Source organism: Plasmodium fragile (genome assembly GCF_000956335.1).
Source record: "Plasmodium fragile strain nilgiri unplaced genomic scaffold supercont1.95, whole genome shotgun sequence".
Lineage (NCBI taxonomy): Eukaryota > Apicomplexa > Aconoidasida > Haemosporida > Plasmodiidae > Plasmodium > Plasmodium fragile.
In genome coordinates, this window is record NW_012192675.1 from 12,895 (window position 1) to 33,951 (window position 21,057).

General features: G+C 40.4%; 6 protein-coding genes across 6 annotated transcripts in view; 2 read left to right on the forward strand and 4 right to left on the reverse strand.

Moving 5' to 3' along the window:
* Positions 1-2,821: 2,821 nt before the first annotated feature.
* Positions 2,822-3,811, reverse strand: AK88_05116 (uncharacterized protein; the record flags this gene model as incomplete). Its single annotated transcript, XM_012482718.1, has 1 exon — positions 2,822-3,811. One exon carries the CDS (start codon positions 3,809-3,811, stop codon positions 2,822-2,824), a length of 990 nt encoding a protein of 329 aa, XP_012338141.1.
* Positions 3,812-8,052: 4,241 nt separating this feature from the next.
* AK88_05117 (aconitate hydratase 1) lies at positions 8,053-10,776 on the forward strand (the record flags this gene model as incomplete). Its single annotated transcript, XM_012482719.1, has 1 exon — positions 8,053-10,776. One exon carries the CDS (start codon positions 8,053-8,055, stop codon positions 10,774-10,776), a length of 2,724 nt encoding a protein of 907 aa, XP_012338142.1.
* Positions 10,777-11,404: 628 nt separating this feature from the next.
* Positions 11,405-13,954, reverse strand: AK88_05118 (uncharacterized protein; the record flags this gene model as incomplete). The annotated part of the gene is made up of 1 exon (XM_012482720.1): positions 11,405-13,954. One exon carries the CDS (start codon positions 13,952-13,954, stop codon positions 11,405-11,407), a length of 2,550 nt encoding a protein of 849 aa, XP_012338143.1.
* Positions 13,955-14,857: 903 nt separating this feature from the next.
* Positions 14,858-15,673, forward strand: AK88_05119 (uncharacterized protein; the record flags this gene model as incomplete). The annotated part of the gene is made up of 1 exon (XM_012482721.1): positions 14,858-15,673. The coding sequence occupies one exon, from the start codon at positions 14,858-14,860 to the stop codon at positions 15,671-15,673; it is 816 nt and encodes a 271-aa protein (XP_012338144.1).
* A 1,258-nt stretch (positions 15,674-16,931) lies between these two features.
* On the reverse strand, positions 16,932-18,071 carry AK88_05120 (uncharacterized protein; the record flags this gene model as incomplete). Its single annotated transcript, XM_012482722.1, has 1 exon — positions 16,932-18,071. One exon carries the CDS (start codon positions 18,069-18,071, stop codon positions 16,932-16,934), a length of 1,140 nt encoding a protein of 379 aa, XP_012338145.1.
* Positions 18,072-20,422: 2,351 nt separating this feature from the next.
* AK88_05121 (uncharacterized protein) overlaps positions 20,423-21,057 on the reverse strand; it is a gene marked incomplete at both ends in the record, with an annotated part of 3,598 nt that continues 2,963 nt past the window's right edge. The window contains 2 exons of the mRNA XM_012482723.1: positions 20,423-20,793; positions 20,957-21,030. Of these exons, the coding sequence (XP_012338146.1) occupies positions 20,423-20,793; positions 20,957-21,030 (445 nt within the window). The remainder of the gene's footprint in view (positions 20,794-20,956; positions 21,031-21,057) is intronic.

Genomic DNA, 21,057 nt, shown 5'->3' on the forward strand with positions numbered 1-21,057 from the left:
CTTGAACAAATCTTCTAAATGCTCCCTTTTTTAAGCTTCACATAAATAGTTCTGTGTGGATGGGTTTTTGTTCTTTCCCACCTTTTTATGTTAAAAAAAACGGCAGATGGTTAAAAAAAAAAAAAAAAAAAGGAAAAAAAAAACTGAAAAGGGAGAGCTCACGTAAGGGATAAGCGTTCGGTGAGCATAACTGTATTGAAACAAAATTTATAAAAACGGAGCTGCTCTCGTGGGTGGTGACGACCCTGCTGTAAATAACGTTCACAGGGTTAGTGGAAAGAATTCCCAAAAAGGATTGAAAAAAAAAATATATATATATGCCCTCACTTATCAGTGTTCCATAAATAAAAACGCTGTAAAAAAGACTCACTCATTTTTATGCATAATCATAAAATACAAATATACGAAGATGACACATGCCTATTTATCAATTCACATATTTACGCAATTACAAAAAAATGGAGGGACTTCCCCTGTGTCACCTGGGAAATGTACATATATATATGTACACACTTCGTACGCTCACGTGCGAGTATACACAAATGTACGTGCTGTGAAATTTATATACGAGGAAGCGCATGTGAAGTGAGTACAAACACACAAAAAAAATATATATATAATAAAAATAAAAAAACGATGTCCCTATTTCACAAAAAAAAATTATAATCTTATCAGCGTAGCCGAGGACATCACCCTGCTAAGCTTATACGTATGCCATTATTCAAAAAAGGGGGTGGAAACAACGCATATATGATGAAAACGTGATGTAAAAATACATATGTATTGTAATTCCCTGCTGCGCGTGAGAGTAACAGCAGTAGCAACGAAAGGGACAGGGGGGTAATCAAAACTGTAAAAAAAACAAAAGAAAAAAGAACAATATATATATGAGCATTTTTCCAAAACTCATGCATTCGCTATGATCCCAGTGGTTTTAAGCGGATAAGCCGCATTCGTGTTATAGCTCCAATAAGGAATAAGAATATACATAAATAAAATATGCCATATCTACAAAGGTGGGGAAGACTTTGCCGCGATTTATTCAAATTTACATATTTTTGCTCATCCGCTGGGTCAGCAACTTTTCAATATGTTAATAAAAACCATTTTTTATTTAATAAAAAAATGTAGCTATTTCGTCGCGCACGTATTATTATGCCTTCATCAGCTAGCGAATCCGTCAAGGCGCAAAATATTTTTTTTTTTTTTTTTTTTTTTTCACGATGGTCATAAATTTGTAAAAAAGGAAATAATATTAGCTTAGGTCAATGTTGCAGTGCTAAACGTATACACGCATGTATGTAGAATATGCTTAATGGCAACAGGAACCTTCGCGATGGGAAAACCTTGTGGATGCCAATGGATGCGTACATATAAACATATATGCAAATCCTAGGCACAGCTGTCCCCTGCTATAATATAGGAAGTGCATGCCTGCTTACAACTCTGAGGTTTCATCTGTTCGCGCAACGTTTTGTTAAATGTAAAAAAAAAAATTGTCACGCGTGGAGGAATAAAGCAACAAAAGAGTAATATTGGTAGTTAAATTGATAAATAATTATGTGTATACATGTAAATATGTACGCGTAGGACATGTTGTTGCAGCCCCAGCTATATTCCAGTGCTTTATTCGAACATCACCCTCCCCCTTACACTTTTGTGCATGCCAAAATGGAAAGTTCTATATGCCATTGATGCAGAAAGGAAAAGATTCTCCTCCAATTGGCCGTGACAACAGTGCAAGGGTGTGGTCATTTAAAGGTGTAATGGTGCTACGGATTGGGGAACCCCAGTTAAGAGCAACATTGATGTAATTCAACGTTGCGTTTGCCATTTTAAGAAAACTCCCTAAAAAACTATACCAAAAATGAAGCGAATAAATTTAACTTAATCTGATCTAATATGGATGTGCTAATTTTTGGCGCCTTTTTTTTTCCTTACCCAACGGAAGGATTTACTGGCCAGTGGGGTGTCCAATGCGGCGACACTGAGTACAGGAAGTTGCATCCTCGCATTATGGCACGCTACATAGCGGGCACATGGGAAAAAAAAAGGACGTTCCGTTGAGCACCACACCAAAGGGGTGTTTGCCGAGTCGTGCAGGAGCAACCTCACCATTTGCTAAAGCGCAGCGGGGGAAAGGCACATAATGACACCTTCTTCCTTTACCTCTTCTTTTTTTCTTTTTTTTATTCATTTTTAAAATTAAAAGGCAAGGTAATACATACTGTAAAGTTATATACGGTACATATATACAACATGTCCAATATGTTGGAAGTTTGCGAAAAAGTTATCGAAAAAGTTAGCATAAACATCGTGAGTAAAAATTTAAGTTCGCGTGGAGGGGTGTGTTACTGCACATTAGGGGTGATGGGCTGGAGGAAGGTTGCGCGCAGGTGTGTGCAGACATAGCGTACGCATTTATGCAAGCGCAACATTATGTGTGATTTGCCCGTTTGCCCATTCAGCTTTTTTTTTTTTTTTTTTACATCGCGGCGCTTGTTCCTAAGGGACGCAGACGTAAAGGAGCCGCAGAAGGGGATCGTGAGGGGTTGGTCCACGTATACATTACTGAGCTTCGCAGGAAATGGTCTTTTTTCAACAATTTCGCGCCATCGAGTGTGGGTGCTTCGTTTGCGGGTGTTATCTGGGGGTGGGATGGCATGGCACCACTCTTATCACTCCTACTCCTTCAGCTCGCACTTTATCTGATCCAGTTTGCTCTAAAAGTTGGTCCCCTATTCCGCGATTCCTTCTCTTAGTAGGTTATCCCCCTCCTGCCGCGGGCACAGCTACATGCACACATACGTGGTTACATTTTTCACTTTTTCTTCTTGCCACCCTTGACGTCCTCCTTCTGAGGTTTCGCGGGGGCCTTCTTGTCGACCTTCACCACTTTGCTGTCCTGCTTGGACTGCTTCTCATCCTTTACTTTGCCGGTGGCTGCGGATCCCGATGCCAATTTCTTTCCTGCGTCTTTCTTGGCTACCTCCTTTTTGCCAGTGCCCTTTTTAATGTCCTTTTTGCCTGCCTCTACTTTGTCCCCCTTCAAAATTTTTTTATCTTTTTTCTTTGCGTCTTTTTTCTGGGAATCTTTCGAAATGGACTTTTTAACTTTTTTCTTTTTTCCTGCAGTATCATCCGTGTTGTTCAGCAAATCATTTCTGTACTTGTTCAAGAGCTTTTTATATTCTTTAATTACTTTTTTCTTTTCTAATCTGCGTTTCTCCTTCTTTGCTATGAGTGATCTTTTACGTAGAAGCCTTTTTTCTGTAACAAGTCTTTGTATCTTTGGCTTGATGAATCTGTTTTTTCCATTTTTAGAAATGGCTCTTCCAATAACATACTTTCTAACATCATCTGTTTTATCCAAGTTGAAAAGCTTTCTAATTTTCGAGGCTCTTTTTGGTCCTAATTTTTTTCCCACTGCTTTGTCGGTCAATCCTGGGATTTCATTTGTGCCTTTCTTAACTAGGGTTAGGTTTAGTGCGGACAAATCTTGGCCCACTATACATCCTCTTACCGATTTTCGTCTTTTTTCTCCCTTTTTTCTTGGCCTATAACATTTCATGCCCTTTTTAAATAACAACCTCACACGGTTGTTGGTGAGCACTCCCTGCATCATTGGAAATCCCTGCTTGTCATTTCCTCCGGTTATCCTAAACACGTATCCTAAGAATTCTTCGCCTATGGAATCCCCGGGGACGACGTTCCCTATGCGCTTTTCCATGAAGGGAAGTAGCTTCTTCTCATCGTCGATTTCTATGCTCTTCTGAACATTGTTCAGTGGGTTCGAGATGTTCAGCTTCATTTTCGCTGCTGTAAGAAAAAAGTGTAGGGGGTACAAGTGTCAAGCGGTGATTGGGTAACACGCTGTGTTCGCGATCGCGGTGAACGGGAAATGAAGAACTCTTATGCCGTTTCGTTGCTACTCGCGCGAGCGCCAAAATTCGGGCTACTAAAAACACGGGGGAAAACAAACAAAAATATCACACGCGTTTTTCTTCTCCCTTTCCGCTTATGCATTCAAACAACTCTGCAGAATGAGCGTAAAGCCGTACCTACCTTTTTATATATTCTCCTTAAGATATAAAATTGTCAAGAAGGCTTTAATAAAAAAAAGGAAAAAAAGAAAATGGGCTTTTCCTCTCACTTTCTCTTCTAAATGGGAAAAAATACAATAAGTTCTTTTTTTTTTGTTTTTATGCGTAAACAACATGGGATGACTTGTTAATAATTTTTTTTTTTTTTTTTTAAATATATATTTTTACAGGATAGGTTAAATTTACATATATTTTAAATTTTTTTCGTCGTTTTGCCAAATCAAGAAGCTCAGTGAAAAACAAGCTAGCAAAAGAGGAAAGCAGCAGAGAGAGTATGCCACAAACGTGAATGTTTTTTTTTTTTTGCAGAAATTGTGCCAGTGGGGTGAAAAATATATATGGGGATAATATCCCATTTAGCATAATTTATCCTCCCGGGGGCGGGGCATGCCCCTGGCTTTAGGAAGATACGACGGCAAAAGTTATAACCTGTCATGCACGCGTGGATCGATCCATATACACATGGGAAAAGCCCAAGCCTAAACCGCGCTGGGCCCACATGGCAATTTTATTGCATACATAGGGGATACCGTTCCTTCGCGCGTAATATGTAGGGTTATATTTTAATACATGGGAATTTTTTACGCACGCTTATGTCCACAGTTTTTTTTTTTTTGCCTTTGTGAGTTTTACGTGCGGGGCAACAACTGCCTGGGGGCAACTTGTTGGCGCGGTTCACTTTGCAAGCCATTGCAGGTATTGGAAAAGGGGGTGGTTTACTGCAGGCGGCGCGTTTTGCCCTGTACCATATGAACACAATTTTGCACTGTGCCGTTAAGCGTATATTTCTTTTATGCGTGTTCAGCGGAGTGGTGCCCTCTCATGTATATATATTTAATAATATACGTGATAAAGCCAAGCCGCATATCTACCATCATACTGCTATGTCGAAATATTTAAGCAAGGGCGAAAAATGAAAGGGAGGTTCCAAAAATGTGACGTTTTTTTTTTTTCTTATCTGCGCAATAACAAATAGGTCCCGCTTTTAAAAAAAGTACCCCGGAGCATATAAAATAATTATGTGCGTTTCCGCCCAAGTGCAATGGTGAAGTTTTGTATTTTATTTTTATATATTTTTGTTTTTCGCTCCTATATTACCCCCCTTTTCGTAACACTTTGCAGCCTACCAATAAGGGAAAAAAAAAGGGGCCATATCACACAAATAGGCATAACAATATAAAATGGATACGCTTTTGTTTTGTTTAATGTTCCCGTTCTTGTATGTAATAATTTGGAGGCATTTAAAAAAAGAGAAAAAAGTTGCCTCCTACAGTTGAAAAGAAAATTCCTATTCAGCACATGGGAAAGTCTTTATATGGGTAAAGGAAAATAAAAAAAATCGCGGCATTGAAATGGTGCTGGCTTGCGCAAGCGAGGGTAAAATATTTTTATGCAGTAGATGCGACACCCCCTTGAGCAACATGCTATTATATGGCCACATGGGAAATGCATTTCTATATAATAGTTCCCTTTTAATTTTGCACACCGGAATGGAGGAACGCAAACGCAGAATGATGATAAAAAAAAAATTATAAGTTAAAATGGTAAAAGTTAAAAATAGAATGATGCAAACGTATCCCGTGTGTTTAATTACCACTTGTTTGCTTAATCTTTTAAGTGTTTAAAAAAGTTATACGTTCGTACGTTATGCCTAATGAGGGTCATCAAAAGGGGGGAAACGTAGAAGCGATTATTAACCCTTGCCATTACGCGTTTCCATTTTTTTTACTCCGTCCATGTGTTTGCGTATATACGGGGAGAATAAATCATAGGTCCCCCAAGCGATGAGAGTTTGTTCGAAGGGGTGGAAAGAGCCTTACGTATAACTATACCGATAATGTTAATATTTATGGAGACAGGTAAGGTGCCGCTTTGGAAATCCCCCTTGTTATTCGCCTTGCACAGGTTTGACGCATGGAACATACGCGGTAGGATAAACAATTACCTCTGCACACGGGCTAGGCATAACGTTACATCCGCGGTTACCCACTTGTAAATTTACGCGCTGCTATTTTGGAACAGTGTTCGTACGTGTAGCTCCACAGGGTTGGATAAAAAAAAATGTCGTTTGGGGAAAATCATTAGAGGGAACATATTCAACATGATACGTAAAAATGTCTTGCATAGTTACGAAATGGGGATGGGCCGTCTTCCCATGTAAGCCCACTTGTTCCTCTCTTTTATCTTTTCCCAGCACAGTTCCTTTTGGTAGGCAAAACGATATAAAAGGGTACACATTTTTATTTGTTTTCGGCCATCCCTATTGGTCCATGCCCGGCGCAGTGAAAGTGGACGAATAAACGAAAAGGTACATTTTATTTTTAACCCAAGGGAATATTCACATTAAAATGGGAACATATAAATGTTAAGTATGATCACCAGTTCAACTTCAGTGTTCAATGTCGCCTTACTCTCTTTAATGTTTTTCACAAACGGGTAAATAACAATTGAAACATCTTCTGTGGGATGAAAAATGTGGCGCCATCTTTCCTCTATTATGTTAAGCTTTACATTACGCCCATATGAACATCATGTGGTACATTTACCGAAATGGCGGATTTTTTTTTTTTTTTTTTTTTCCCTACCTTGTGGCGCGAAAAAGTAAACACAACGTTGTCAATTTGCAATGTTGCTTATTCGTACAGCCGTTTAAGGCGGGCAGGCATTTTTGCTGATTAAAGCAGCGGCTGCTTAGGCTTTGTTGCCCCTTTGCTGGGGTCAGAAAAGTGGGCCAAATATTAACATGTGGACATGTGCGTATGTATATATGTATTGCCCGTGTGTGTGTGTGTGTGTGTGCTGCTTCATTGGGCAGACAAAATGCCTCAGGCGAAAATTACACCTTAATGCGCCCCTTCGAAAGCAAAACAACAGAATGAACGAAATGACATAATTATTGTCCGTGCCCTTAAAATGGGACAAAGTTGACCCTTAAAGAAAGGCCGTAAGTTTTTTTTTTTCTTTTTTGCGTTTGTTTTCACCCCTCCCAACGATAGTGGATCATATGAAAACAAAAAAAAAAAAAAAATGAAAAGAACTTCATAAAGGGTGACACACGCAATGCATCCCACGTCGCATTTTGATCCGCATTTTGATCCGCATTTTGTCAAACACAAGCGTGTAAATGCATACACAAGCGTGTAAATGCATACACAAGCGTGTAAATGCATACACAAGCGTGTAAATGCATACACAAGCATGTAAGTGTACAAAGGGGTGACCACATTTAATTCACTTTTGCTTTCCCGCGTTCATCTCGTTTCCGCGATTCCCACCAACTTGGCCAATCTCACCTCAATTTTTGGCGTTGCCAATTTCTGCGCAGTAATCCCAAAGGATACACACAGCCATTTCTTGCGATGAGCTAAACGGGAAGAAGCATTTTAAAATTTTCGGAGAAGCTGATAAAAGGGCTTTTTCTTTTTTTCCTGCACAAGGGTGTAAAGTACTGCACCTTGAGGAACCCTCCCTCATGTTCTCCAGTGTAACGTTTACGTGTACGCGACTCAGCGCACCTAAGGGGAATTAGCCCAGTTTATTTTTTTTTGCCCAATTTTGTTCGTTCCCACTAAGTGCCGCTGCCCCACTCGTTTTTAAAAAAAAAAAATGCTCCCAATGCGCTGGAATGAACAAACGTACACACGCACACACCAAAAAGAGGAGTAACAAATTTGAAGTAACACTACAGTAGCACACATAATTGTGTAACAGAGAAGGGGGAAATCTCGAGCTAACGTATCTCTTTTTGTAAAGTTCGAAGGTGCGCGGCGAGCCATCCGTTGAAAGGAACGCGCGAGAAGCATTAGTAGCGGGTACCCCGGGGGAGGAACGAGACCGTTCAGCAGTTCCCAATACCACCACTCGGACGTGTTTCCGCGTCGTCCCTTGGCCGCTTCATCGCTTTGCCTCTTCGCCGCTTAACCGCTTTACCCCTTTACTGCCGTCCGAGATGAAGAATCTGAACGTGAACCTGGGCAGCTGTGTGCGGACCTACTGCAGCAAGAGTAACCCGTTCGAGAAGGTGAGGAAGAAGCTGGGCCAGGGGGACCTAAGTTACTATGACCTGAATGAGCTGAACGACAGCAGGATAAAAAGCTTGCCCTACTCCATTCGAATTCTCCTCGAATCCGCTGTGCGCAATTGTGATAATTTGAAGGTTACCGAAGATAATGTGGAAACGATTTTGTCATGGAAGGATAACTGCCGGAAGAAAAAGGAGGTTCCATTTATGCCTGCCAGAGTACTTTTGCAGGATCTGACTGGAGTCCCTTGTATAGTGGATTTGGCGACCATGAGAGACACGGCCGCAGCGCTAGGCGGAGATGCAAATAAAATCAATCCGCTTATTCCAGTCGATTTAGTTATTGACCACTCTGTCCAAGTGGATCACAGCAGGAGTCCTGAAGCAAGAGAATTAAATGAGAAAAAAGAATTTGAAAGAAATTTGGAGCGATTTAGATTCTTAAAGTGGGGAATGCACTCATTTAAAAATATGTTAATATTGCCACCCGGTTCCGGAATAGTGCACCAGATAAATTTAGAATATTTAGCGCACTGTGTTTTTAACAACAATGGAGTTCTTTATCCCGATAGTTTAGTTGGGACAGATTCTCACACCACCATGATAAACGGGTTAGGTATTTTAGGTTGGGGAGTAGGAGGAATAGAAGCAGAAGCAACCATGTTAGGTTTGCCAATATCCATGACGTTGCCAGAGGTAGTAGGGATAAATGTGGTTGGGAAATTATCTGACCATTTGCTAAGTACAGATATTGTTCTGTACATTACGTCCTTTTTAAGAAAGGAAGTTGGAGTTGTAAATAAATATGTAGAATTTTTTGGGCCAAGTTTAAAAGATTTAAAGTTAGGGGATAGAGCAACTATTGCAAATATGGCCCCGGAGTATGGGGCGACTGTGGGTTTTTTTGGAGTCGATGATACTACCTTGGAATATTTGTTACAAACTGGTCGAGATAAGGAAAAGGTAAATCTGATCAGGGAGTACCTACTTAAAAATTCTTTATTTAATAATTATATGGATCATATAGAATACACCGATGTGTACACATTAGATTTATCAAAGTTGAGTTTGTCCGTGTCTGGACCTAAGAGACCACATGACAATGTATTGCTATCCAATTTGCACAAAGATTTTAGCTCCTGTTTGGAATCCCCAGTGGGCTTCAAAGGGTATAATATACCACAGAAGGATAGGGAAAAAGTAATTTCGTTTTCTTATAAGGATGAAAAGAAGTATACTCTTACACATGGTAGTGTAGTGTTAGCTGCCATCACATCTTGCACCAACACAAGTAACTCTTCCTCCATGATAGCAGCTGGGTTGTTAGCGAAGAAAGCTATAGAACACGGAATAGAACCCATCCCATATATTAAAAGTTCTCTTTCTCCAGGTTCCAAAACAGTACAGAAATATTTAGAAGCAGGAGGACTTTTACATTATTTAGAAAAATTAGGTTTCTATAATGTTGGTTTTGGATGCATGACTTGTATAGGGAATAGTGGACACCTGGACAAGGAAGTGGAAGATGTTATTAATGAAAATGATTTGATTTGTTCTTCAGTTTTATCAGGGAATAGAAATTTTGAAGGACGTATACATCCATTGGTAAAGGCAAATTATCTTGCTTCCCCAGTGTTAGTCGTACTGCTAAGTCTGATTGGAAATGTCAATGTAGATGTTGCTTCTTATACATTCACTGGAAAAGGGGGACAGAAAATTAAGGCTCTGGATTTAATTCCAAAAAAGGAAGAAATCAATGCCTATGAAGAGCAGTACCTCAAAGCACACATGTACACAGATATTTATAAAAATATAAAATACGTTAACAAGTACTGGAATGATATAAAAATAAAGGAAGACAAATTATACGAATGGGATGTCTATTCAACATACATACATAAGCCTCCTTTTTTTAATGATATGAAATTGGATCCTGAAAAAATACACAACATTAACAATGCACATATGTTGCTATTCCTGGGGGACAGTATCACCACAGATCATATTTCTCCTGCTGGTATGATTCACAAAAGTTCCGAAGCTTATAAATTCTTAAAGTCCAAAAATGTAAAGGATGAAGATATGAATACGTATGGAGCTAGGAGAGGCAATGACCAAGTCATGGTAAGAGGGACCTTTGCCAACATCAGATTGATAAACAAATTGTGCCCTGATAAAGGACCCAATACCTTACACATCCCTTCTAAGAAAATCATGTCCGTGTACGAAGCCGCCATGAAATATAAACAAGACAATGTGGACGTTATTGTCGTTGCTGGGAAGGAATATGGATGTGGTAGCTCTAGAGATTGGGCAGCCAAAGGTTCTTACCTCCTCGGAGTCAAAGCTATCCTGGCCGAATCCTTTGAGCGTATCCACAGAAGTAACCTTATTGGTATGAGCGTCCTTCCGTTGCAATTTTTGAACAATGAAAGTGCTGCTCATTACAATATGGATGGCTCAGAGACCTTCTCCATTGTGCTAAATGAAGGAGACCTGCGTCCCCAGCAACACATACAGGTCCAGATGACCCAGCATGGCAAGACCATCTCCTTTGATGTTCTGTGCAGAATTGACACGGAGATCGAGGTCAAGTATTTTAAGAATGGAGGCATATTGAAGTACGTTTTGCGGTCCCTCGTGAAAGGATAGCTAAAAGTAACGCGGCGGGGAAGGAAAACAAATCCAGGTGGGGGAAGCGCGACTACGTATTACGAGTATCGCGGTGTGTGCATAATGTAGGCCAATTACACGCATCTCATTGCTTTTACATAATATGTGTGTATTCCGTTTAATTCGTTGGGTTGTTGCCTCACCCGGTTGGGCATCGAGTGGTTCCCCCTTCGTTTTTGTGCAATTTTGAACGGGGCTTCATTTTGAAATGCTCCGCAAGTCCACGTGTGTACATGTTTGTACATGTTTATACATGTTTATACATGCTTGTACATGCTTGTACATGCTTTTACATTTAAGATGTACACGTCAATGTGGGTATGTGTGGACGCCGATCTGCAGCCAGCCGGGGTCCCTCTCCCGTGCGCACCTCATTTCACGCGATGGCACAGATTTAACATGAAAAATGGGGAAAAAATAATAAAACAGTCAACATAATAAAAGACTTTTTAATCATGCTTTAATGGGGGAACTGTTTCCGAGATGCTGTGGAGTGGTGGCAACCAGCAAGTAGCAAATTATAGGTGTGGTCATTAATCGGGTAGCCCCCCACACAATTGGCAATCCAATACGCGAGAACAGCAGGTATTCATTTTCCACACTGGGCCTAATGATATGCTCCACACCGCGCGACGTGGAAGTCGCTCCTTCGCCTGAACAACACATCGTGCAAATATTTGAAGCTCATGATGTCCCGATCGTAGCAGTTTATGTGCTTTACAAAATAACCGTTGATGTACAAAAAAAAGTTTTTCTTCAAGCTCTTGTCATTATAAAAGTAGAAGTGTCCACTTTGGTGATCCTTCAAATGCATCACGTTTGCGTTGTTGAAAAAGAAAGGAAACACAAAATTGAAGTCGAATATGTCCCTATGCTTGGCGATGAAGGGGAGCTCACAATTCGAGCCAAACTGCCTGTCTTGGCTTCCCTGACCAAACTGCTTGTCCTGGCTGCCCTCGTCACCATTATTCTGAACATTGTAGTATATAAGAAAATGCTTGGGCCCGTCAACCTCCACAATGTTGTTATTAAAATATATGTCGCAGTAGAAGGTCAAAATGTTTTTCTCATTAATCAAGTTCCCGTCACTGATTTTTTTAAAACTGCTGCTAACGTAGTAATGTGTGAGACTCGTACGCATTTTGTTATTGCTATTTTTTTTTATGTTCTTAAACATAATCGATTCTTCTTCCCATTTGGGGGGTTTCTTCGTAATTTTCTCTTCATCATTTGGGCTGCAGTTAACAACTACCTGTTTAAATGTGCCGTATATGTGCGTCAAAAGGGACGAAAATGGGTTTAATGCTACTTTTTTTTTCACATGGGGATTATTCCTACACAGGTGTGCATACCGTGAACATGGTGCTTGGGCGCTTTTCTCCCCTTCGTTACAAGGAATGAGTATGTTTCTCTTATGTAAAGTGAAAGTCCCGACTCGCTTCGTCCCCTGTCTGGTGTATTTCACCCCAACCATGACAATTCTTTGCATGAAGGAAAAAAGAATGGGGAGGCAGTTCTGCACATAATTGGACAGCAACACAACATTTGACAAAAAATGTTCTGACCAGGTCAGGCAAAATTTGTTATATTTTTTGTCCACAAAAATTTTGCGCATACGTGTAACACTTTCTTCCTCCCCGAAGTTTGTCCCTCCTGTCAATTTTCCGCCTTCCACGAATATGACATTGTGATACAAATATTTAAACAAGTTGAATAAGGCATTTTCAAAGTATGTAAAATGTTTGGGGTAATTTCTTCCGCATTTGTACTCCTCCTCGTGGAGTTTTTTATAAATGTGTACATTTTCTACAAATTCGTTGTGATATATCTTGGAGAAAAGTTCGTCCGGGTGGTCCTCTCTGGGACTTATATTTGTCTCTGTTGCTTTGAGTTTGCCATGACCACTTTGCTTAATTCGAAATGTCAAAAGGGAGTCAATATATCTCCCAACTGCATCAAGCAACACCCCTTTGTTGTACTCATTCAAAGTTTTGTAATTCAAAAAAAATAAGTTAAACTTGATAAACAGTATGTTAAACAGGTACGTGTGGTGTAAATTATATTTTTGTAAAAGGTAAAAGATGAGAGAGGAAAAGTAGACCGACTTATTAAATACGAATGAATTAAAATATAGGTAAAGGATCATGTATACATATTTTTTTATGTTAATAATATTCAGGTATTTAATAGCGTTCAGGTAATTTTTTAAAGTGTTCACATTTAGCAATTTGTTTTTGTACTTTTTTTTTAAAATGATATATTCTCGATGTTGTTCTGATACGCTTTTGTTTAAGAGTTGATTTAAAATTGTCTTACACGTGTTGACATTTGTTTGGGTTAGTTTTATGGGGGTGGTGACCTCTTCTCGCGAAGCGGTGCGTTTTCTCAAGATGTAGGACTGCGTTTGGGCGATGATGCCCCTGGATATCTGAATAAACAGCAGACATATCTTGTTGTTTGCGTTCGTTTCAACTATGTTGGCGGACGCTACGGACGAGTCCTTCTTCGCCCCAGTTTCCCTCTGTATACATTCTCCTCCCATCCGGGAGTTTCCTTCGCCGGAGTGTCCATCTGGGGAGATGCTCACATTTGAGTAAATATTTGAAAGCACATTCAACTGTTCAATGCTCAGAAATTTGCAATTTTTTGTCAAATGAAACAAATAAAAGTCCAATGCGTATAGGAAGAAATCTGTGTGCAGTGTGTACTTGCTATGGACGCTCCTTCCATCTGCTCTCCTCAAGTAGGACAAATTGGAAAGGTAATAAAAAAAATGTTCGAAGACAAAATTGTGCACATGCACACACGAATTGTAAAAATAAATTTTCTTATCGTTGTATTCTCGTAACTTTTTGTTATACAGAAGGAGCATTAATTTTAGTAACTTTTCTTTATCACATCCTGAATGTACATACTGGAAATATTTATACAAAATCAAATTTTCGTCCGAGAAATGGGGCACATTAAAAATACGAGTCTCTTCCTGAACCCTAGGCCCATCCCGTTTCAGCGCAGAAACGATGTCGTAGTACAAGTCGATACTTATCTTCGGCACGTTGTACAGGTACAATTTGATTAAGAGCTGGTTTGATACACTCTTCTGTTTGGCGATTTGCGTGACCAGTCGTCTGCGGGTGATCAGGGCAGGTAGCCCCATGTTATCCACTGCCCAAATGTCCAAACGTGGACGAGCGGGGGAGTCCCCATGAGGGCAGGTGAATGCTCTACATGGGGGCGCCCCTCACGGGATTCTCTCACATCCGTTTTAAGGCCATTTGCACCAAGCGTGTTTGGTTCCTCTAATTTGGTTCACTCATTTGGCATACACTTCAAGAGAAGCGAATGACGAGCAGGTGTTCCTCCATTCGGTTATGCGTGACTACCGTCCCAACGGGTGTGCCGATGTACAACGTAGAAGGGAAGCAACACGCAACGGTTTTTTTTTTTTTTTTTTTTATCTTTGCGCCATCTCCTCTGTGCACATAATACCCGCGGCCAAGGTGAATCCACACGGGTAGATAAAAAAATAATAAGAAGTAAAAAAAAAAAAAAATTCACCTACACGGAGAAACACAAGCACAAAAATATGTACCAGAAAATTTTGCCAATTCTACGAGGGGGGGAATTCCTGTTGCCTTAAGCATGGGAAGGGAGGTCCTCAATTTTGTCAAAAGGCAAAAAGCGATTAGGCTTCGTTGAAGTGGCTTAAAATATATAATAAAAGAGCGTAGGAGGAGGGACAGAAGAGACTGGGGGATAGGGGGAGGGGTTACCAAACGAGCAAGCAGGTGGTCATTCTACCCAAACACACAAAGGAAAACCCGGTGTGGGTTCAGAAAGGGCAGAATAGACCATCCCAATGGGGGAATTCTCCACCGTCCAAATTTGCGCGTGGAAAATGTGCCAGTGAGCCGCTTAAAACCAGCTTGGGAAAATTGTCCAGGTGAATTTCTGCACACGCGGAACGGGAACCCACCAATAAGCAGCAATCAGTAAGCACTACGCAGTACCTGTGAGTGTCCCCCTTTTCTCCAAAAACGAGCATCCGCTGCGGGCCAAAATGAGCGCCTGTAGAATTCTCCAAAGCCTGGTGACCAAGGGTAGACTGTCCCCGCACAAAGGGCTCCTCGGTGCAACTACGAGGAAATTTACAAATGAAGGGAAAAAAGTTTGGTACAGTGGACCCAAAGATACATACATAAACTCCGGATTCGAGCTGAAAAATGAAGACACAGAAAAGCTTATCGAATTATTGAAGGAAAGTTTAAAGTTAAAGTTGCTCTCTTGTACATACTGCTCGGAAGACATTGCTAAGCACTATTTAGAGCTAGCCATTATGGAACACAAAAATTTATTACTAAATGACTCGAAAAATCATTATTTAAAAAGTTTCGAAATATATAAAAAAATTTTTGGAGAATTGAGCATCATGTGTGCAAACATACAAACGTACTTAGGCGTTGTACACAAAGATATGGGGGACTTAAAAAAGGCAGAAGAATTTTTACAATTGTCATTAGCTAATAAGAAGCTAATAATTAAGAATGAAAATTATTTAATCATTGACACACTGAATAATTTGGGTTCTTTGTACCAGCACAAGAAAGAGTTTGAAACTTCTGTTGGGTATTTTGAGGATTGCATAAGGATTCTAATTTCTTCTCCTATCGAGCTGAACAAAAATGAACAGATAGCCTTATGCTATTATAATTTATCCTTTTCCTATTTAGGGTTAAATGATACTCACTCTGCCATCACCTGCTTAATTCGATCCTACGCTGTTGCTCAGGAAACATTCGGTCCCGATCACACCTTGACGGTTCGGATTAGGGAGCTGCGAAATAGGTTGGAGCGGGAGGTAGACGCAGCGAAGTGATTGTCCGTTTGATGGGTGCTTTGTTTCGAGGCCTCTTGGGAAAAAGGGGAGGGATAGCGGGGCATAGCGAGGCATAGCGCTACAGCAACGGAAACCACATCATTAAGAAGTGGTTCCTCGCTGTAGCAGTGTCCCTTTCATGCCAGCGCAAATGTGTACATTCGTGTATGTTTTTTATTTTTTTCCCGTTTAAAAAATTTTTCTTTGGGGTGGATTCACCATGTTGTTCGGTGATGCCGCATATGTGTAGGGCCAGCGTGGTGACTTATCAGCCCCGGCTCATACACCAAAGTTGATTAGCTCCAAGAAGGAATTCCCTTTTCGCTGCAAGGCACTTTTTTTTTTTTTTTTTTTTTTAGAGGGGAAAACAGGTAAAGACCCTTCCCATTTGCACGGCCGAGCGGCCAGTCACTACACATCCAATAGAACTTTTAAAACCCATTCAAAGTTGCAAATGTGTTTTTTGTTCACTTTGCTCGGAAAAAGGTTTCACATGGAAAAGGGGAGGGGTAGGGGCAGAAGAGCATGGTCGGATGAATTACAAAAAATGTTGCTTCGCCGCTGACAATATATGTGAAGACGTGTGTGTGAACACCTCCACATGCGAGCGCAGAAAAACCAGAAATGTAAAACAACCCTGCCTGCACGCATTCCACAAAAGGGAACAGGTGAACGGCGGACAGGTCTGCATTAATAAATGGAGCACTTAAAAAGGAATGGGGAAAAAAAAAAAAAAAAAAAAATACCCCACTGTATAGCTGAGTTATAAGACACCCATTTGCTTGGATGTATGAAAAAAAAAAAAATTAAAAAAAAAAAAAAGTAATTCTTGTAACATTTTTATAAATTAAAAAAAATTTGTCACATTTATATAATAATAAGTTGGCATGAGCTGAGACGGGTACATCATCATTCGCATATAACTTGAGTGGCAAGTAAGGATACAAAATGGAGTGACTCATCCTGGTAAGGGTGGGCGGAGCCACACACAACAGGTACAATAAAATCTCAACAGTATAAACGAGTCACACTGCTGGACACCAGGTACACACCCACACGGTGGTGGTGACCTCCCTTTCAGTTACTTCAAAAAATTCGATGAGCCGTTTATAGAATCATTTGTGTTGGGGTGTTCGTTTCCTTTTTCTGCACACGTGGGACGCTTCCCCCCTTTTGTGCGCGTGCGTGCAACACCGAAGGGGGTACTGCTCCCCTCACACACACATACACATACACACGCGAAGAGTTGGAGAAACCACTACGAATACTCCTCCGACGACTCGCTGTTGTCCTTGTTCATGTCCAAGTACAACGTCTCCCGTATGTCCCTATTAATGGTAAAGCCGCAAATCTGAGGTGTGTAATAAATCCTCTTCTTGTCTGACTGAATATTAAAGGAGAGCGCAAAGAAGGAAGCAAAGCTGGTGCCAAAATAGGCGCCATCCAATTGATTAATTAAAGAATTTTTATGTGGATAAAATGTTTCGCAACAACGAGGGCAGTACAAAAGGGGGCTTAAAAATTTGGGTACTTCCGAAATGGCAGTGGGTAATAACTTAGCATTATCACAATATATACTTGGGCAGGTACCATAGATGCTGGACTTGTATTTTTCCCTCATGAGCGCTAGTCCTTTAGAAGTTAAAATGAAACGACTGTGTATTAAACCATAAAGGCAGGCAGCATTTTGCTCATATATGTCTTTGTTTTTATATAGCTCATCAGAGCCTCTATTTATTTCATCATCTTCTTCATCGTAATCGTCCTCCTCCTCATCGTCGTCATCATCGTCATCGTCTTCGTCCAATATTATTTTTAATAACTTTTTAAAATGAGGCACCTTTGTTTGGAGCCCTATCAGGTTGAACTCGTCTCTTATGAAATCTTCATCCACTTCAACGAGGAAGATGTTCTGTTTCAGCTGACAGAACCATTCGATCCAGGACACTGTGGCCTCATTGAAGTCGTCCTCGTCATATTCATCGTCATCATAATCATCATCGTCGTCGTCGTCCTCATCGTCATCCTCATCATCGTCTTCTTCTTCTTCTTCTTCTTCTTCTTCTTCTTCCTCTTCTTCCTCTTCTTCTTCCTCTTCTTCCTCTTCCTCCTCCTCTTCTTTCTCCTCTTGGTTTCCACCTCCCTCGGCATCTTTTTCTTGACCCGGCGCGTCCGCTCCTTGTCCATCAACGTCTTCTACGTCCAGACCGGCATGGCCACCATCACCGTCATCACCACCATCGCCGCTATGGCCGTCAACGCTACCTACGTGGAGGCCACCCTCCTCCTCTTCCCGATGGCCAAATGAAATATCTGAAAAGTCTCTTCCCTCCTCACAATTTTCTTCATCTAGTACATCATTAGAACTGTCGTTGTTGGACACCCCCTCCTCATCCATGGCTTACTTTATGCTTCTTGTGTAAAAAAAAAAAAAGGGGGGGGGGGGGGGGGCGTACAGAACTGTGTTGTTCTGCTATTCTATTATCTAAGACGTCTTGTTCGAAACACGCTCCCCTGGAGTTACAATTGAACGTACGGGGCATGCGAATGGATAGTGGTGCTGGGGGGAAGCAGCTGGGGGTCTGTGATATAATGATTCAATTGTACGAAGAACAGGTTGTGCTATAAGAGAGCACAGAGGCGTGTAAATGAACCGATCGTGCACGTGGCCACGCGGGCACACGTATGCTCGGACTAAAAGGAAACAAACGTCTGTGACTTATTTGCATTATACTACTCAATTGGGCAAAGCCAACGGGGGAAATGTAAAAAAAAAAGGAAAAAAAAAAAAAAAAAAAAAAAGGTTAAGAAAAAGAAAAAGAAGAGTAGGGGGAACGACGAAGAAGGGGTAGGTAGAGCGAAAGAATCACTTTTCAAATTACAAAAAAGTGAACAAACAAATTTGCGCACGTGCCTTTTAGGCGTACATTATAAAGAATCCTTTATTTCTTCAACATTAGGCCGTTAGCAAGTAGTACAGGAGGGGGGCATTCCTCACCAAAGTGCGCGCTATGCTACATAAGCATACGTACAGGTACATACATACGTACATATTTACTTCCATACGAGTAGGTACGTTATACGTGCATGACATAGGGTATACATTTCCATACGTATGAAAAGTACGTGCATATATTTAGGCACGTCCCCAGTTTATTATAACGGTGCGCTTTTGCCCCAAAGCTTAGGTATGCATAATAATATAACAATGCAAGCACGTTTTCTACAGGGACCTCATTTGGCATTCCATGCCGCAGAATACTTTTTTATTTGGATGTGGGGCGTAGTACCACTAGCAACTGCCACCCAGGATCCTTTTAGGAGTGCTTCGCTACGGAGGGGGGATAAATGCGCATATACAAGCCTCCCTGTATATAATAATATATAAATATATAAATAAATATATATATGTATATTTATATGCGCATAATAGGTATGCATGTATTACATGTACAGCCACTCGGGGGATAAAAACAAAACGGCCTAACTACGGAAAGGGTGGCACGGGCATACATGCTAGTAGGCAATACGCACAGAGTGTACAAGTACATGTGACATTATACTTAACGCATATGTTTGTATGTAACGTATGTACGTGTGCTGATATGCTTAAGTGCACACAAGGTGTTTATTTTTTTTTTTTTTTCCTTCCCTTCGCCCTTTAACCTAACAGCCCCCCCCTCAAAAAAAAAAAGCCATATTTCCCCTATTTAGCAGCGACTAAAAACAAAAAAGGGCTTTTCCCCGGACTCCACGGCAACAAAAAAAAGTATTGTATAGCACAGATAGCTCTCTTGCGCAATCACTAAATATAATTGTGTACTCACTGATGTGACGGTCCATACGCATTATACACTTACACCTTACAAGATGGCGAAAATGCACCTCGTGTGAAACTGTGTTCCCACTGCATGCTAAATAGCTTTGTGTGCATACAATGGTACGTACACCTTTTTTTCCCCCCCCGTCCTTGGTGTTTCAACTTATATAGGGGCACATTTTTGCCGAACAACGTGTTGGCCTCGAGTTTTCTATTTTTTAATTCTACACAGTTTTTTTTTTGTTTGTGAGTTCTTCCAAAATTGCCTTATTATGTAACAACCGTGTGTTTTGCCCACATCCCAGTGGACAGGCGGCAGAATTTTTTTTCCATAAATGAATATATAATTTAGGATAAGTGACGCCAAAAGGGATGTCTCACTTCCTACCCCATACATGGCTCCTCTAAGATTGTCACCCAGGTGAAAATTTTACACACACTTTATGTTGCAAGGTTTGCGAAGGGATGATGGGGGGAATTCAAAAAAGGCTATTGAAGAAATGTACCACAATATGAAGGGGTGGTACTTTTATCAAAAAAATTAATTCCTTTTTATTTTAGCGGCAAGCTCGTTTGCACGGTTACACAAGTTGCTTGCTGAGTTCCTCTTCCAACTGCGTAGGGTGGACCCCATCGACAGACTTGGCTCCCCATATCGTCCCAACCCATGTACATATAAATTTCAAAAGTACGTATGAATAGACATAAAAATGGGAAGTGTACATATATCAATGGTGAGGTGTACAGAAGGGAAGTATGGCAAAATTTGCCAAACAAACAAAAAAAAAAAAAAAAAAAAAAAAAAAAAAAAAAAAAAAAAAAAAAAAAAAAAAAAAAAAAAAAAAAATGATTAAAGGGGTGCAGACATGTGTAAAATGTTCATATGTACAGCAAAACATGGAGCGACATATGACCTTCCCCCGTGTGGACTATATTATTTTTCCCAAATCGGTAGAAACTTCTCTTATTAATGCATTTAGCTTTTGTATAAATCTGTCATAAATGGGGGATATAAAATTGACCAGGCTGGAAACATTTTCATCTTTACTTTCCACGTCTTCATATTTTAACAGCTCCCTTTTTAGCTCATCCGATATGCTATCATCATTTCTTACCTTGTCCAGCACTACACTTTTTCTGTCGCCTTTACCAAATTTTAAAATTATGCGATAATTGTTAATAGCGCTGAGTTCCACTACTCTTTTTACCTTCTCTAATATTAAATCACACATTTTTTTAAACTTGTGTTTTTCCACTTTTTTTTTTTCTTCGGGGGAGTTGAATATGACGCCTTTACTGTCTATACGAACGGGGATGGGAAATGTGTGGCGAAAAGGTGCAGGTAGGTAAGTTGGGATATCTACACGTATTGCGTTCGCCCTCCTGTCACGCTACTATCACATAATGTCACATCAGGGGACTAACATTTTTCACTCGAGTGCACACAAATGCGCATGTCTTACTTTCGACAAATTCATTTAAAAGTCCCTCCAGAATGTTCAGCTTTTCTTCCGTATCGTAGCTGTATTTTGACACACTTAAAAAAAAAAAAAAAAAAAAAAAA